Source organism: Corvus moneduloides, chromosome 2 (genome assembly GCF_009650955.1).
Source record: "Corvus moneduloides isolate bCorMon1 chromosome 2, bCorMon1.pri, whole genome shotgun sequence".
In the NCBI taxonomy this organism is placed as follows: Eukaryota; Metazoa; Chordata; class Aves; order Passeriformes; family Corvidae; genus Corvus; species Corvus moneduloides.
Window position 1 is genome coordinate 117102675 of NC_045477.1, and position 19143 is coordinate 117121817.

General features: G+C 42.0%; 1 protein-coding gene across 1 annotated transcript in view; it reads right to left on the reverse strand.

Annotated features, from left to right (window-relative positions):
- Positions 1 to 11016, reverse strand: part of LOC116440327 (amine oxidase [flavin-containing] B-like) — a 51617-nt gene extending 40601 nt beyond the window's left edge. The window contains exon 1 of the mRNA XM_032100968.1: positions 10566 to 11016. Coding sequence (XP_031956859.1) covers positions 10566 to 10611 — 46 coding nt within the window. The 5' untranslated portion in view covers positions 10612 to 11016. The remainder of the gene's footprint in view (positions 1 to 10565) is intronic.
- Between the last annotated feature and the right edge of the window lie 8127 nt (positions 11017 to 19143).

A 19143-nucleotide genomic window follows, 5' to 3' on the forward strand; every position in this document is an offset into this window, starting at 1 on the left:
TACAGTGGTACCCAGGCTTAAGCACTGAAGGCAGAGCTGTTCTGCCCAAGGCTTCCCACATTTCCACTTCACATGAAGCTCCCCATGAAACTTAATATTGACAAAACTCAGCACTCCAGCTTTTCAAAGGTTGAGTATTTCTAATATCAATCATTTACTCAGTGTTCTCTTCATTTTATGGACTTGCCACGTTTTACACATGGAGCAGAACAGCCAGGCATCACACTTCAAAAGCATGTCAGAAGTCTTTCTCTAGGCTCCAGTCAGGTAAAAAAACCAAACCCAAACACACTCTGCATGTCCTTTGTTATGGACCCAGGATATACTGAAGAGTTAAAGTTAGTAATAATAATAATAATGTAATTATCATTTTTACTCCAATACTATCACATGCCTTCAATCCCAGGGCCTCCTTTAGCATAGGTCATCCCTTTCTGCTAGTTTACAATCTGGGCTGCCTCAAAACACAACAGACAGGGGGGAAAAAGGACAGAGAGAACTGAAAGTGCTACAACAAACAGATCATAGCACTGGATTAAATAAAGCTGAGCACAGCGAACTGGCTGAGGGTCTATACAGGCAGTTTCCTAGAAGCATCCTTTTAGGCATTATGAAGAGATTATATTATGAAGAGATCTTCAAGCAAATAAAATGCCAGCCAGATTTACTCTGAAGAATAGTTTTGCTTTCCATACACAGCAATGTGGGGAAAAAAAGGCTAGGCTGCATCTGGAAAATTTTGCAAAATTGGGCAACAGTTGCCTCAGAAGAGAAATGCTTATCTGTTTCACCAAGTCTTGCTTGTTCTCAAGCAAAGAATACATTTTTTTTAGTCCTCTGAGAAAAGTAAATGCTCAAAAAGTAAATGCTCAAAAGTAAATGCTCAAAAACCACGATCAACTAGAAGAAGTGAACTTTAAAAATAAACAGACTATCATTCTCATATCTTGACATTAAAGAATAAGATGTAACTTCCCAGATTTGTCAGTATCTGATCACTCCCAGGTGTTCACCTAGGCCAGGCTGGGCAACGGCAAAGCCCAGCAGAGCCATCACGTCCTCATTCCATGGCCATCCACTTTGTTTCATGCTTTAACTGATCTTCTGCTAACAATTTTCACCCAAATAGCACATAATAATTACAGATTTAAATCAAGCACCTCTCAATGACACTTCCAAACAGCCACGCCCCAGTGACTCCTTGGAAATTCCTACCATCATCAGAGCCCACATATACAAGTAGCTGTGTACACACACACACACACACAGAGAGGCTAAAGTATAAAGCCTATAAGGATTTGTGAACATTTTATCTATTTGAACAACTGAAAAATTAAGATGAACACTGCTGAAAGTCCAAACCATTCCCTGGCTGAGATACCAAAGGCTGAACCTACACGTCATCCAGAGAAGCCCAAAAGGGAACTACTAAGTAAGATGACTTGGAAGTGACTTCTATCCATCCATCTTTAAGTGCAGGCAGAAGGAAGTTTGAGCCAAAATGTTAATAAAAACATCACTGCCATCCAAAAAAAAAAAAGCTACCACTAGAATTGTACCATTCTGATAGATGTGTAGGGGCAAAAATGGTGAAGGAAGAATCAAAGAAAAGATAAGTATCCAAAGTGGAAAATAAAAGCATTTACACCCTTTCCTTTCCTCATTTGTGCTCATTATTTAGCATAACTCACTGATTCAGCTTCTGGCCAAGCTGCCTCATAAAAAATTAATTCATATTGGAACAGAAGAGGTGTCTTGCTCCAATATTTAATACATTCAAACACAGATTTATCACTCAAGCACAAATGAGACCAGTTTGTACTCAAGCTATCCTTGTAATCCAGGCAATCATGGTGCGCAGGATGAACCTGCTGTTTGATCAGCTGTTGCTGTGTGCAGTCAACTGAACAGACTGAATTTAATGTTTTATATATGAATTATACCATCAAGATAAAGACCAGCTGCCTGGGAGGCAGAAGGCTACAGAGGTGTCTTTCCTTCCCACCCACCTCACTTCCAGCTGCGTGGAAACTGAAAAATATGAAGTTGGATAGTACAAAGTAGCATCTGTAAGATGAACAGGGAACTTTGTAACCACCTGAAATATGAAGTGCCAACAGAAGCCAGGTCACCACCTGTCTTGGGGTGACTTTATGATGTTGTATCCCATATTGCCTGCCCTATGCCCAGACATGAATCTTGTGCCTTTTTGTGTCTTTAAACTGAGCCCAAGAGGGAGAAGAGAAAAAACTGAGTGAATTTTTCAAAGCAGTTGTTCAAGGACACAGATACACACTCCTCTGCGTTCTCCTGCTGTGGGGAGAAGAGCAGAGGAAGCACCCTTCTTGCTTTTCAGCCAGCTTTCAGCTCCTTTTCTCCAGAGGGAGACGGAGAGTGGAACTTTGTTTTCCTGGGACTTCGGTTTTTCCCTTCTTCTCTTCTGGACTGTTTCAACATCGGGAGAATTTTCCACCGAGGCCCCGGAGGTGGGCCCACATCGACCCAGCTCTGAGGAGGAGAGAGACCACACCTACAGAAGGACTCTCAAATCTTCCCAGGTTTCTCTCCACAGTGAGAGGTTTTATTTTCAGCATTTATTATTCTTTTCCTGTGTGTTTGTTAAATAAGTAGTGTTTATCTCTTTCACTTTCCTCCGAGGAAGATTTTTTTTTTTCCCAAACCTGGTGGGGGAGGGATGGCTGTAACCCGCCTTCTATCAGAGGATGTTCAAATTTGGACTTTCCTCCAAATTTGTCTCAAACTGGCACACCACCATAACTTAATCTTTGCAAGATGCCCAAGACTCTAAAGAGCCACAGCCAGACTCTTCATTGTTAAAAATTAGTGCATCTGTGATTTACTTTGCCATATACGCCAGTCACTAGAAGCAGCCCACAAGGTGTCAGACTTTCTAGACTGGACCACTCATTCTTCCAGGGATGGTTCTCACTTTGCATTCCCCCATCCTATCCCTTGCTCTCCTCTTCCCTGACCTCCCTTCCTCTACACAATCTCACACAGACCCCTACAAAAATCCCGATGCCCACCATTTCCTTGGGCAGTTCCCTGCCCTCCATCCATTGCTGCTGCTGCTCCTGATGCCATTGAGAACCCACAAAATGCACACAGTTGAGTCCTGTGGGGCTGTGGGTGGCATAGGAACAGGGGCCTGCTCTTCCCATAAATAATATTATCACTGTTTCTTGACTAGGTCAGTGCAACTCCTCTGTGGCTTGACAGGCACTTTTCAGCATTACTAATTTATCCAGAACTCAGGGTCTCCCCAAATGAGGCACTGATAACCATTCTTCTTTCTCCTCCCTTCCAGCCCCAAACCAAATGATGGTTTGTGTAGAAAATAATTTTCCAAGTGACTTTCTGCTGATTTTTCTTCTAAGCAAGCTGTTTGAATAGAACACTGACAGGACAGAGAAAGTTGTGCAAAATACAAGAGAATGGGTGGGTTGTTTAAGAGAATGCTAGGCATTCATGGTTTAAACACCAATGGTCTGTAGTGCAGCCACACTGACTACTGAAAACAGCAAAAAAAAAATGTTAAACAAGAATTATGCAGCATTACAAAATTATAAACCTTAGACACAAAACAGTCCATAAGGAAAAAAAGCTAGTGGATTAGAAGAATGATCACATTTTGACCATCTTGAAAGGCAGCAATTGTAATAATATCTGACATAAATTTACAAGGATGAAATAGGTTATCAGCCCAGAAGAAAAATCATGTTAAGTTCAAAAATGGCTATATAAAAATTAAATGGTTGAAACTTTAATGAGATTAACATAATTTCCTCAAGAAACCAAAGCCTGGCTAAAGCTCTGGAGTCCTCAGCACAAAAAAGACATGGACCTACTGCAACAGGTCCAGAGGAGGCCCACAAAGATGATCCAAGGGATGGAACACCTTTTCTATGAGGAAAGGCTGAGAAAACTTGGGTTGTTCAGCCTGGAGAAGAGAAGGCTCCGGGAAGACCTTATAACACCTTCCAGTGCCTAAAGGGGCTTATCAGAAAGATGCAGATTTTTACTAAGTTTTTAGTAGGGCCTGTCACAATAAGACAAGGGATAATGATTTTAGACTAAAAGAGGGTACATTCAGATTAGATGTAAAGAAAGTAATTTCTTACAATGAGCGCGGTGAAACGCTGGAACAGGTTGGACAGGAGAGGTGGTAGAAACATTCAAGGCCAGGTTGGACAGGGTTCTGAGCAACCTGATGTAGTTGAAGATGTCCCTGCTCATTGCAGGGCAGTTGGAATAGATGACCTTTAGAGGTCCCTTCCAACCCAAACTGTTCTCTGACTACAATTCCCCAGGAATGATGACTGATTTTAGAATCATCCCTGAGTGCTTTGTAAGTACATCAAGACACCTTCTCAGCAAAGGAAATCCAAAGGAAGGTCTTCAATACCATCGGGGCCTGCTCAGTAAACTTTTATAACCATGATAAACTTCACTGCTGTATCAGTGCACTCTGTGAAATAACTGCTACAGAACAGAGACAGAACACAAAGGCAAACAACTCCTGTTTTGGGAAGGGGCAGCGAGACAACATGGCTTTTTATCATGAAATAACATAACTATTTAATTACAGTTGTCAGTTGTGCTATGGAGAAGGAAACTGTGCCAGTGGGAAATGTGCCAAAATCCCCCAGATTGTTTACATACAGAATAGTAACTTCTGGAGAAAAAAAAGCCTTCTCAGTTGATCAAATTAAGTGTAAGGCCTAATTCATTGTCATTAGCTGCTGTGGAAGCCATGTAAATATAGAGCAAACTTTCTGCTGGTTTATAATAATACAAGCAGCACTGGAAGTTTACCTCTGGGACTATCAGAGCTGTGTAAGCCCACATTGCTCAGGCTGCCTACTTAGGCAGTGCAAACATGAACACTTAGCTTTATGGCACAGCTCTCCAGCTTTGGATAAAACTACATACACACACCAGTTGCTAAGAGTACCTCCAGTAGTCAACGGTATCCTTGTCAACACACTCTTAAGATCATCTTAGACAGCCTGAATACTCCAGGATGGAGCCAGAGCAGTGGGCTGCTCATCACAGCCACTGGGACCACAGGCTCCAGTGTTTGACCCAGAGTTGTGTCACTGTGGTGTCTGACGTCGTGTTATGTGCTGGACACTGACACTAATCACTCACTACAGCAGGGGAAGCACAATGAATTGCGCTTCTCTAAAATTACTCCTGAACTTGATGGTGCCAAGGAGTAAAATGAGCAAATCATAATTCACAAGTACACAGAACGTGATCTTTTGGCAACCTCTTGACACTACAAGAAAATTAAAGAAAGAAAAGTAGCCAAGGAGAAAACAGAGAGGATGAAGATAGAGGATGCAGGTGCACATCTGTGGTCAAGATGAACAAGTAAATAATTTTTAACAGGGTCTTCGTGGAAGGAAGAAGAGCATAAGATTGAAATATTTACTCTTTCCATGTCACTACTTTTGATCAGGAAAACTAAAAGTTTCCCAAGACAACAAGCTGGCAGTGTCTATGTTAGCAAATAGTGCAGAACATCACACACTTGACATGAACCAACTCCCTAGTGCAGATGAACACCAATCACCACCTCCAGTGTGACTACATTCTAGTCAAGTGCTAGACCAAACTCTGACAAATCTCACCAACTAGAAGCACTCCTGCAGGTGGTTGTCCAAGAAAACAATGAGCAGAACTTGCTTACTAAGAACTTTCAGTCTCTCCTGTTTCTAATCTTCCTTGCCAAAAAATGTATGCAATTCAGCAGTACAGATAAGAAAATCCTGTGGACTTTCCAGTTTGTAACTTTAACACCAACTGCTACACAGAAATTTTGGCTCCCAATCAGTTATTTCCCACAGCAGCTACACAGCAATTCTTTCCCAAATTTTTGCCATCCTGGCTTAGCTATTTTCCCCTTCCATAGTAATTTTCACATTTTGCTGAACACACTGAATGAACTTTTCCTAACAACAATCTTTCATAATGGTTAAATAAGCTAATGGAAAAGCTTTCCTTAATGATGCATCACCCTGAGCCTTGTGAGATGAGATGGCTCCTGCAGGTAGACTGGAAAGCTTCTTATCAAATCAACTCTCAGACCAATTAGGAGGTCTCAGACAGTGAATTACAAGAGCTGTCCCTGCTGCCTAGGCTACTAAACTATTTCACAACATTATGCAGCTGCTTTCTGTTCTGTTTACTGTGCATTGCCAAGTTTTTTTCTGTGAAATGTCTAGAAGTAAAATGCAGGTTCCATCTAACTGCCTCACACGGCTTTGCAACAGCCATGAGAGTGGTTGGGTACAAGAAGAATAACTCCCTGCTGTCAGATACAGAGACAGGTGATGGAAAATGTGAACCAAGAGCTTCGTCATGTCAACTGGCAGGAAAATGTCCCAGCTTCCCTTTGCCAGAGTGCATTCCAGAGAGGGTGATATCCTCGGGAGAGGGTCAGAGTCCTCCCACTGACCAATCCATTCTTGTTCATCATTCACACCTCTTTCATCCATGCCCTCATTTTGGCTGTGTGGAGGTTTTTCTTCTCGAAATGGGCATCTAGCATAGGACTCCCGGATTAGTAATGTTCTGCAAAAACAGTGTCTTGTTTGATAAACCATGTTTTCAAAGGAGGAGTATTGAGACATTGTAATTTACTACCAGAGGGCAAAAAGAAACAAGTATCTACTGAATATTATGCACTTCAACTATTGCTTTCTTACAACGTGTCCCAGATTTGTTTTAAAAAATAATTTTTCCCTCTGCATCAATCTACTTTTAAACAGAGAGAATACCTTCAGATAACAGCCCTCAAAATACCTGGTCTGTTTTAGGATGTTTTGATTTTGTTTCTATTTTTAAAGTAACTTGACAGTGGCTGACAGATGCAGCGAGAGCTACTGTAATTATACAGCACATTAAATTGTCACACAAATTAAAAGTGAGACTTAAGAAGAGCAGAGAGCACAATGACACCTCAATAATGCATAAATAGGTATGGAAATATTTTTAAAACCCAACATAACAATAGAATTACTTTATCTTACAGTATGTTTTGGTTATAAAATTACAGGAACATGAGAGGTTGCTTGTGAACAGCAAAACACCAAGCATACTTCAACTAACACCATAATTAAGAAAAGACTTCACCTTTAAGGAAAAGAAAAAATCAATTAACCTCACTTTGATTGTAAAATCTGTGCCCTAGAGATTTAAGAGAAGCATATTCTTAAGTAGGACTGGCATAAGATTAGGATAAAATCCGATAATTTACCTGAAAACAATGCAAGAAAAGCAGTTCCCATGGCAAAAGCAGGGATAGGAAGACGCTTTTGAAAACAAAAGGAGAAAGTCTTCAAATAAAATCTCTGAACAGAATCCAAGATTTTATTTGAGGAAAAATTCTGTCATCTGTGTCTCAATTAAGATAAACAAGTTTGATGACATCACTGCATAGTTTTCTCATAGTTTTGACCCTCATGCTTGAGGAGTCCTTCAAATTAAAAGAGAGGACTCTAAGCAAAGAGAAGAACCTGCCATGATGCACATTCCAGCTCTAAGAGGGTCTGTTACACCTCATATCTAAATATTCTTTAGTATCAGACACACTACACACAGTGTGTGGCTAAGTGTTTTCATATGTGCTTTCTTACTCTGGGAAATTTTCTTCTAAAATATTTTTTTTTTAATCTACACCATTCGCAAAACAATTTCAAGGACTTCTGCTGAAGTTTCACCTGTAAAGTAGAATCTACCCTTAGTAAATCCTTCTGTTCCTCAAAGGTCTTCACTATCATCAACTGTACTGAGATCACCTGACATCTTCAGAAAAGCCACCAACCATTTCTTTGACTTGAAAGAAATGAAGACCAATTTTGAGTAGATTTTCATTACATAAAATATAAATTAGACAGTTCCTTAGTTTTATTCTTCCCTTTTATCAAACCTGCAATAAAGGACACTAAAAATGATTCAGCAAAGGAAGTGGCATCTTCAGATAAAAGAACAGTGACCACTGAAGGCCTCTGCACTGTTACTTCATTATCAGGTTTTCACTCTTTAAATTTTAGATCCTACTAATTACATCTGGATAAAAAGACAGGCAGAGATGCTGCCAGAGGGTCTGAGCCTGCAAATGGACAGCTTGCATTACCAAAAGAAAAAGACAGAAAAGAGATAGCCAAGTGGCAGCTCTGTGACACTTGCTTGTTTGCATCCTCCTGCTGGCACAGCAGGTCTTTGTTTGCTCTGCAATTACCTGCTTTGCTGAGGGCTGTAGCGGGTGGCTTGGGCACACCTCAACGTGACAAGAGCCTTCTGCTGTTTTACAGGCAGCAACCATGGACCCTCAGTCAGCTGAGCCTCAGGCAGCTCAAAACCAGAGACTTTCCGAAGGAATGCACATCGGTTGTGGAGCAGCAACAAACCCTGTCTCCACGGAGTGCCTCATTTTAAAAATCATACACTCCCCTCTCTGGTGGACAAGACAAGAGATCTCTGCAGCAGCTGTGCATGTTAGCAGGGGTTTTCAATCAGTGTGAGGAGATCTAAACTCATAGTTTCATCACTTGGCTGCAAGTTCAATGATTTACAGGCAAGTGTGAATCAGAGGTGAAGCAGGAGTGGTACAAAACAGCTAAAGGAAAGTGACTGAAGAGGGGTACTTAGTCAATAGTAATTTTTGTGCCTGTATATTTTTCCAGCCTTTGTGGGAAGACAGGAGAAAAGTTGCAACCACATGAAACAGGAGCATTTTGGCGGGTATTTAGTGTAAAAATAAGTAAATAGAAAACTGGTTCCCCCTGGCACTTGCTGCTGTCTACAGGTGGCAAAGCACACGCTTCACCACGGCTTATGATGCTCTTCCAGAAAAATGTAAGTGGGCTGTGCAGGCCTGCCATGAAAATATTCCCATGGCAACCATGAAAAACAAGGGTATTTTAAAAGCTGTTACACTGGCTCTTTCACTCCAACTCATTCAACAGAGGGAATGTAGCACTACTGCTGTACAAAACCATGCCAGTGGAAATGTTTCTGTTTACAAGGCACGAACAGACAGTTACCACTGCCTGATTACTTTAATTGAGCTTCTGTTTTTCTGTGACACACGGTGTAAGTTAAAAATGAGCCATAACACCGTGTTCAGAATCAACTGTGCTTTATAGAAAACCAGTGGTTAATTTTTGCTGTTTGTGTAAACATACTTGAAACATTCAAACATCATTCAGCAGTTTGTTATCAGAGTCCTTAGGAAATAATGCCAATGATTTTGTCTCTGCATTTTGTAAATCATTCAAATTTCATGCTACACAACTTAACATGATGGTTCAATAGACACCTAGAATTATATATAAGTAAATAGTGGAAATTAAAAGCTGTGTGAAAAATGGAAGGACAAAATCACATTTTGTAACAGATCTCAAGTAATTTGTTTGTGGTTTGGCAGGAGATACGAATGGGATCTGTGGACGTATGCACACTCATTATGCTCTGAGGAGATTACCACATGGAACAGGAGCTATCACTCCATACCTCCCAATGCTAAGGCACCAAAAACCAATTGTTTGGTACGCCAAAGGCACGGGGGAAAAAAATCTACTGCACGTGCACAATTTATTTGGTGTATCTCAGAACAAAATGCACAGGGGAGAGATTCACCATGGGCAGGCACAGAGGTCTTCTAGCCCTGATTGGGTTAAAAACAGCTGATCATTACTCAAGAGCAAAAAGGCTCAAGGCCCCCCGTGCTGTCTGTCCATTTCTGCCAGGCTGCTCACACTCTCAAATCCATACCTGCGCTGAAAGGGGAGCTAGAAACTTCCTAATCATCCAGCTGATTTCAGTCATTTTTCCTTTATGCCTCTACCTGCGCTAAACAAAAGGCAGCCAAGGATTTAAATTAATCATGTGTGACCGAGGGCCTCTGCCTAACACCCCTGGACTGGGTGCAGAGGATTAAGAGTGCTTCTAGGCTCGCTTGTCCAAAAGATACAGGGGTACTGGAAGAATTGCACAGGTTCAGGGGATGCCAGGACTGGACAGTGGAAGAGCCACAAAAATAGAATGTAAATCTATAGAATTAAATTGAATTTTTTAAAAAAATAGTAAAATGAAAAATAATAGTAAAAATAGATTACAACGGATATAAACAATAAATAAATTATAATGAAAATAAATAAAAAAATGAAAATCAATAACAATACAAATAAATGGTAATAAAAGTAAATCATAATAGAAACAAATGGTAATAAAAATAAATAATAATAAAATAAAGAAGAATAGAAATAAATAATAATAAAACCAATAATAAAGTAATTTATAAAATAACAATAAGACAAGAATAACTAAAATAACAATACAATTGAAATTAACAACAGCTTAGAATAATAAAATACTGCCTGCACCATACGGCACGCCTCCCGAACGATGGGGGCTCTACCGAGCCGCTGGGGATGCTCTCGCCCCGGCGGACCCGCTCGGCCCGGGCGGGGGTCGCGCATCCCCCCGCCGCGCTGCCCCGTCCCCGCCCCGCCGGCACCGCCGCCCGCACCCACCTGAGATGCCGCCCCCGACCACGACCACGTCGCATCTCTCGGCCATGGCGCTGCCCGCTCCGGGCGCTCGGCGCTCCCGCGGCGGCTCCGGCCGGGCTGTGGCGTCCCCGCCCCGCCCTGGCACCGCCCCCGCTGCGGGCCCGGCCGGCAGGGACGGGGCTGCCGGTGCCGGGCACTGGGCCACCGGGAGGGACCGGCGTGCTGCTGGGGCTCTCCTGCCTCCCGCACGGCTCGGGGAGGGAATTCGCCCCTGGTTGAGGAGCGCAGCTCCCAAGGCGCAGCAAACGCGGGGTCTCTGCTTGGGTAGTCTGGAATCCACTTCTGCACCCTCTGCAGCCACTCTGGGCTGCCAGAGGGGACCGCTGGCTGCCGAGGTAGGACTCTGGAAGACCAGCTCGTGTTTTCCTTGTGAGAGCCCCCCGAAATAAGAGTTGGCACCTGGTGCCGGCTGCAGTGTGTGCTGTGTGACAGTGCCATGTGTCAGTGCCCCTCCAGACCGGCCTCCAAGCACAGAGCTGTCTGTGAGAACCCCCAAGAGACTCACCCACAGCACTGGCTCATCCAGAAGCAGCAGTGTCATCAAATTCACCGGGATGCTTTAGGCTGGTCCCCTGCACACCCAGCTGGGCTTTCCATTGCCCAGGTTTTTACCGTGAGAGTGGCACCAGGAGAACTGGCTTTGGGGATGGTCAAAGCATGGAAATGTGTTTGGTCTGGTGTATTTGTACAGATCCCATCCAGCCATCATGTCAGTCATACCTGACCTCCCACACTTGGCAGGCTCAAGGCAGAAGGTTCCCAGCTCCAGGACATCCTCTGAGCCAAAGACACTCGTTCAGTCTCTGTCATTCTCCATTTCCTGGGGCTGTACATTGGACAAAGCAGGCTAGGAGAGTCTGGAGAGGGTTCCCTGTCCCTCCTCCGTAACACCACAAGGGACAGCTTATGGGGCTCAGAGACAGGGGCATTTGGATGGAAGTCACAAATATTGGCTACAATGGGTACAGTCCTGCGCTTTTAGGGAAAATGGGAGGGAAGAAAATTAAAGGACCAGGAAATAGAATAAAATTAAAATACATCTTCTTAGTCTGATTAAAAGAATCTGTCTGATTCAAGGGTGGTTAAATCAAACTCCAAGACCTCTTTTTCCTGAGAGACACAATTATCAAATTGGCAGAAATAATGGTTGCAGAGACATTTCAAATCCCATATGAAACACTGAAAATTGGGAAGGCTGTTCCAAAAGCAGAAGTGAGGGATTTTATAGACCATTGTCAAGGACAGCTGTGGCTGTATCTATGTACCTAATGCCAAGTGCCACAGCTTCGGAATGTTCACAATATGTACAACTTATTCCTGGGATTCTTCTGGTTCCCATTTTTCTCTTGTGGCTCTAAGAATTAATATCTTTTTTTTTTGCTTTAATGTGACTGTTTGAAACAAGGCTGCATTTCCTGCATTGGAGAGTATGTGGTACATGTCCTAGAGTCACATGAAGGTCCATGGGAATGTTGAAAGGCAGAAAGCCCTAAAAGAGCTCCTATTAAGATTCATCTGTGTCATTAAGTCTGTGTTTGTATGTTCATGGACACATTATATAATCCTTCTAATGAATAAATCTGGCACTGTTTAGAGCAGGCCAAACCTCTCCCAAAACCAGGTTGGTGGTTTTTCCCTCCTCTGTCCTGCAATAAGTCTGGTTCAAAGGTTCATTTTTTTTCATCTCAGTAGCTTCTGCTTCCGAAATGTTTGCACCATGTGTGATGGCTTAACCCCAGCCAGTACCAAAACCAGCACACCATGGTACATTTAAACTGGTGCTGTATTCCCCTCTTTGCTTTTCTGTTTGCAATGTTGTGATGCTTGTCAAGCACTTTAGGATCCTCATATATTGGGATACACACTTATTGATCCTAATAACTCTTTTATACACAGGTCTCAGTCCAAAAGTATCTGTCTTCAACAGGTATGAGCAGAATGGTGTACATAATCCTAATAAAGCCTCTTTGATGGCATAAAGATGATTTTTTTTCCTGGAAATCTCATATCTAATCACATTAGGATTCAGTTTCTGATTTTTATGGTGCCATAACTTCTCTCATCCCATGTAGTTCTAACTAATTAAACAGGTAAAGTGTGTTCTGCCTGGATTTTGGTGCATTATCCTTTGAATGCATGATGTTAAAAGCAAAGCAAACTTTCAGTGAAAACACAGCGTCTGAGAGCCTCCGCATTTTCTCGCCTCAGACTAGAACTTGTCTGAGACAAAATATATTGTTTTCATAAATTTTCTTAGGCTTTCTGACACTGTGACAATGAAATGGCATAATAGCTATGCTGTCTGGTAGGAAATGTACTGACAGCCATGGACTAAATTTTGAGGACTTAGTGGAAAGTTGTTGGAATAGGGGTCAAAGCCAAAGATCTCCACATTTACAAACTGTAAGAAGTAGAATTTAGGCACATGATTCATCACTGTCTGGTCAGTACCTGGTAAAAGCACAGTACAGCATTTTAAATTACACATCCTCTCATTTTCTACTCTTTAAATAGTAGTGCATTTAAAAAAACAGTTATTCATTGTTTTTTATATGTTACAGTTGTTCCTTAGCATGTTCGGGGGGAAAGTCTCTTCTTTAGAAAGAGACTGGTTCACGTCTCTGAAATTTCCTGCTGGCAAGGAATAGGTTTTGACATCACCTTTAGTCAAAGCATCAGAATGGAATCTCTGTCACCTGCAGACTATATTAGCACCTGCTTCAGGTGCAGGGATGTGGTTGAAGCCAGGAATCTTTCTCAGTTCCTGGGTCTGGATGCAAACTCCCACTGTACCGGCTCCCTGTCAGTGACCCCTGGGTGTTCATTCTCCTCCCACCCTTTTCCAGCACTGTCCTGACAGACCCTGAGCATGCCCTGAGCCTTGGTGCTTTCAGGCACCCAGTAAATCTAGTGCTTGCACTTCATCCCTTGTGGAGAATCCCTCGAAGGAGGAGTGAACTTGGCTTGACACCTCTCTAATCTGCGACCAGGCCATGCTGTTCTCCTGCTAGTACCTTTGTGCTTGCTGAATACTGATGTTGCAGAAGACACGCAGGTTTAAATACATTTTTAAACATATATTTTACACAGTTTAAAATTTCTCTCCTGTCATCAGTGCAGAAACTGTGAAAGCACTTCAGTGCTTTTGAAATACTGCATGATGAAAGGAGCATAAGCTGCATGCCAGGCTTTCCACTAGGGGAAAACTGCTGCAAGGTGTCTCAGCAGGTTGTCTAGTCTGTCCCTGCACTCTACAGTGGCATTAGCCATGACTGAAACGTATCTTCATTAGCAGTGAGTGTTAACTGGAGAGGCAAAATGCTAATAGCCAAGAGTTTTAATCCAACATACACAGTCTGACATTTATCAAGAGCTAATAAGCAAAAATTGAATATTTTATCAATCAGATTGCATTCAAAGTAGGACTGATCACTAAATATAAAATGTATAACATTAGGCCTGTTACTAGAAGCGATGAGTGAATGTAAACATTCACATTCTGAGCACACACAGAGCCACAGCACAAGAACAGAACAAGGGTCTGAGTGCCACGGTGCAGCCAGGCCAGCAACTGCCTGGGATGGGGGCAAGGATCATGGGGACCCCCAAGGGAGGGTAACAGCCCAGGCCTGTCCCACCCCCAGGCAGGAGCAGCACCCAAAATTAGGTCCCTACTGATGTCATAACCATTTAAGTGCACAAGCTTTTAGAAAAAAAAAAAAACAACTTTCTTGTTATTATCTGTCTATTTGGACTTAAGGGTTTTCCTGGTCTAAAGGGTATAGAGGCACTCTCCCATTCAGTGGAGAGAGGCCATGTAGGCTCTAACACAGCAAGGAGTCAGTCACATGTCTCCTCATTCGGTCTCACAGAGAAGCCATTCATCAAGACTGTTTGTGTGATGAAACCCCAAGTAGGAGTGGAAGAAAACTGATGTGATGTCTCAAACAATTCCAGCTATCTTACTTCATAGTCTCTAGTTTCTTTTCCATCTATTTGTCCTAATGAGCCCACTTTTACAAATCTGTGACTGGTGTAACCACCATTCTGATGGAAAGATTAAAAACAATGATGGTAATCATGCAAATATATGCATACTTACTAATAACCAATGAAGAAAAAGCAGGGAAAAACCCTTAAACTAACATAAATTAATTCCCCGATGTCAAGCTCATCCTTGCACTATGCTAATCTCTTTCTGACAATTAGCTACAGCTCAGGCTGATCCAATTTCCTATTGCTTCTCTTTTTTTGCAAAATTTTCCTCCAAAAGAAATCCACTTTCAGGTTTGTGGTGGGGTTTGCTATTGTTATTAGCATGAATACCTGCATCCAGAGGTGCCTGGCACCACAATGGCATCTGTTTTGTGGACTTATGCCAATTTCTAAAGATACTTCGCATTCATGCACAGTCAATGCTGGTTCCTGCCAGGCAGAATTCCTAGGGGATGGATCCACAGGTCCCATACAGGCAAGGATAATGACAGAATGCAAAGCAAGGTTTTATGTGGATGTAAAGCAGTTAGAAAAGTTCAAGTAGCTTAGTAGGCACCATATTGCTGCTTCAGGAAAAGACAGACTTAAGGACAGACTTAATCAAAGTGTCTTGCTCAAAAATAATCAGTGTTTTTTAATAGTGACCAGAAGACATATTCTGAACTGAAAACCAACAGTCTTTGCTATGTAATGCCTATTTTTTTACTGACCCTTGTTTAGAGTCTATTTGAGCTCAGTTTTTTTCACTCGAACTAGATGAGCAAAAGCTAAAGATGCAAAGCAGATGAGAGCAGTGAAATTCCATCTCCTACCTCTAACCAGACAGTGTCCTGTGCAAATTCACTTGCATACCTCAGAGCACATGAGGAAATAAAACACTTGCACCTCTTTAACAAAAAAGTCTACCATGTCCTTCACTGATAACCTAATTTGAAGAGTTCCTGAAGAGACAAGTTATGCCTCTCACTCATGCCAAATGTTTTCTTGTGAATAATGGCTGGTGACATTTTATTTTCTCTTGATCATGATGGTCCTGCTGCTTTGCATCTATGGAAGTCACAACACACTGTTTCCATCTGTCGCTTGAAAGATAGCCCCCTTCCAGTCTGTCCACTACCAGCCTTCATTATTAATTCATTGCTGATTTATTTCACCTTTCTTGGAGTCAAAAGAAGCTCCTAGGTTTGCATTCCTCTGGTTCCTCATTATCTTTTCCCCCGTGTTTCTTCTGCCTCATTCCTGTGGTGAAACAGCCCATCATCAGTAGCAAACCTCATGCTATCCTGAAGGAAAAAGTATCCAGGAAGATATTCCAGAAGCTCCTCCAGTGCAAGCTTGGGAAATAATTAAAGTAATGAACAACAGGACACAGGCTCTCACGTATTGATAAGGGGGTTATTGTGCATGTATTAGGTATTACTATGTGTGTACATGGTAATGCTAATGTGACTCCTGGGGGGATGCTGTTCCCTGCACACTTCCACAGTCCAAGATGGCCCTGTATAAATTGAGATGGCTTCAGTGAAAAGCCCTGAACATCATTAATAGATTCAGAAATATGCTTGCTAGTGAAAAAAAAATCTAAATTTAAAGAAGAGAAAGTTAAGAGGTTATGGTTGTTACAGGTGGGATTAATTTCATCTTATGCTGCTCATCTGCACTGTCTCACAAGATCCCTTCTCTGGGCCATGGGAGGGACAGGTAGTTCTGGAGACTGATTTATACTTTACTAGAGTAGTTGATCAAGACAGGCAAGACAAGTTTCCTCCTGGGATTCCTAGCTCTCTCAAAGGACACTTGATTGACTTGGACTAAATAAACTTTCAGATGATTAGAACTAGTGAACTCAGTCCCCCTCCAGGTATGTGCTTGGAGAGGAAAGAGCTGTTCATACTGTTCTCCAGTGAAGCTGACAGAAGTGCTAACTAATACTTCTAACCTGGGAGAAAAGGACAAATCAACACAAAACTTCCCTGGAAACTTACCACTGGGTTTATTTTGTACTGACCACAGGATCTCGTCTTTGCTGCTAAGAAGCAGTAGGAGGTTGTGAGTTTAATATGACTTGGCTCCTTGCTCCTCCAGGAAGGTTGGGACTACCTTGCAAAGGCCTGTGTTGTCCTGCTCATCCTCAGTGCCCCTCAGTGCCCTGGAACAAAGCTGATACCTTTGGGGTGGGCATGAAGAACCCTTTAGCATGGGAAGGCTGGGGCCTTGCACATTTTTAACATCATTGCACAGATTTTAAGCACCCACAGGCACAAAGAACATGAGCTGTGTGCTGGACCAGAATCAAGTTTTTAATCTTATAATTGCCCTTTGCTCTCTGTGTTTTCTGAACACTCAAAATCCCAGCATTGCCAAGTGCTGATTTTAATCCAAATCTTTCTGTGCTAAATCTTCTGAGGTCAGGACTTGATCTCGTTCTCTGAGGCTTGGATTAGATTTTCCATGCACATGTTATTTTTCCTTTCTATTCTATATACTGTTTTCGTTCTTTTGAAGACTAAACTTTCTCCAAAATCTTTAATTACCCTATAAATTCCAAAGTCCAGCTCCTCATCAATTTTTTCCTTGTGTTCCTCTCCCTTTAACCCATTTCCATAAACACAAACCTCTTTGAAACAATTAAAAAATGCATATGTATCCACTTACTAGATGTACAATAGTTTAAAATTCATTGAGTCTGGATCTGACAATAAGAAGGGCTTTTCATATTCATGCTATTTTTTGTTTCTCAAGGTATATAGGGCTATCTTTGCTTATTGTCTTCCATTTTATGAGTGTCTCCTTTTGAAGTGCTTGGTTATTTTGATAAGCTTAACTTGCAATGGTGTTTTGTTTATATTAGCACTTCTGTATTGGGCAGCTAGGATTACACATAAGTCTGTTTTCTGCAAAATGAGGCTGCGGTACCCATTTTTTGTTTACAGATCTCCTGTTGAAGCCAATCTTCTAATTTCAATAAATTAAAAATGAGTTTAGATACATCAGAATTTTAACTACTGTCACATGCAGACACTGAACAATAGTTTTCAGATAAAAATATTATTCAATCTACTCTCACCTTTCTCATGATCAGAATTTTGGTTTCATGAGATAGACAGCAAGTAGGTAGTGTTACTGTGGCTTGTATTTTACAAATAGTAGATTTTAGAGAAGATCAGTACAAAACAGGATATTTTAAAGTGCTGCTACTTTACAGATGTGATCAAGCAGCCAGACAGCATCAGGGGTCCTTGTTTGGTCCCATTCCTCAGCTCAAGAAGATCTAGTTTCTTGTTGCTGGTGACTGCATTGAATGGAATTATCAGGGCTGAGGTCAACTTTGACTATTTTACCTAAAGACCTCATGTGGTCCTGGCTCTATCTTCATGGACTAGATCCTTGAATCAGAATATCACCTAGAATCTATAATTTTAACTGTGTAGGTTGCGGTGTGAGCACAGAAGCTTGTCATGTTCAAATACCTGACCCTACTGTCTGCAGGCTTGGGAGAAGGACTGCAGGGATCCTCCATCTTCTGGCAATTGTCATTTAATAGCAGATGGAAAAAAAATCAAGGTGAGTGTTCTGTATTTCCTCTGTTGGGATTAAAATCTTGGTCCTGAGCCACTGTGTTCACTTTTCTGATTTGACTCTGATTTGACTTTTCACTTTGACTCCTTTCTGCATGCAGTGGCCATTGCTTTCCCTCATGCCTGTCTGGGGAATGGTTGATACCTTACAGGCATGTGTCAGGTATTTGTAAATCTTTGTGTACAGGCACTTGGCAGGAGGGTACTCTGAAGGGTTATTTCCATCCACTTTCAGACACCATTTTATTTTAAGTCTTAGAATCATAGAATATCCTGAGTTGGAAGGGACCTACAAGGATCATCAAAGTCCGACTCCTGGCCCTGCAAAAAACAGCCCCAAGAATCCCACCATGTGCCTGAGAGCGTTGTCTAATGTTCCATCAAAACTCCAAATGATGCCCTGGGATCAGACCATGCACTGATTTGAGTCTGTACTCTTTTTGAAGTCTTGCCTGCTTCCCTTACATCCTTTTGGTCTGTCTTGGTTTGCATTGTTTACTTCTGGTTCCACATTATTGGCATTCTCTTCCTTTGTTGTGTGAGCCTGAACTCCTTCAGTCTTTACTCTCATTCCCTGTACGGGTCTGCAGCATAAGCTCAGTAGCTGGGAAAACTGCTATGGCATCTTTCTGGGAGCAGTAACACTCCTTACTGCTCTTGTACTTGTGGCTTGTTCAGCTGTGGGGTGATTCATCCGCTCTGTTTCCACCAGTTTGCAGATAGGCCACAAAATAAGTTTCATTGTTTGGATGTTTTTAGTCTTGCAGACTGTGGTGTGAGGGGCTGGTTTGTCTGCAGCTTCTGCCACATATTTTTGCTTGGCTTATTGCTGATCACTGATGTATTTTGCAGTCTTGTTCTGGTGACTGTCAAGAGTCAGTGGAGTAATTCCTGCTGGTGTCAGGGACTGCTTTCTGAAAGCCTCTGTTATGGTTTTTGTTGCTCTTCTAAAACAATTGGGTGTG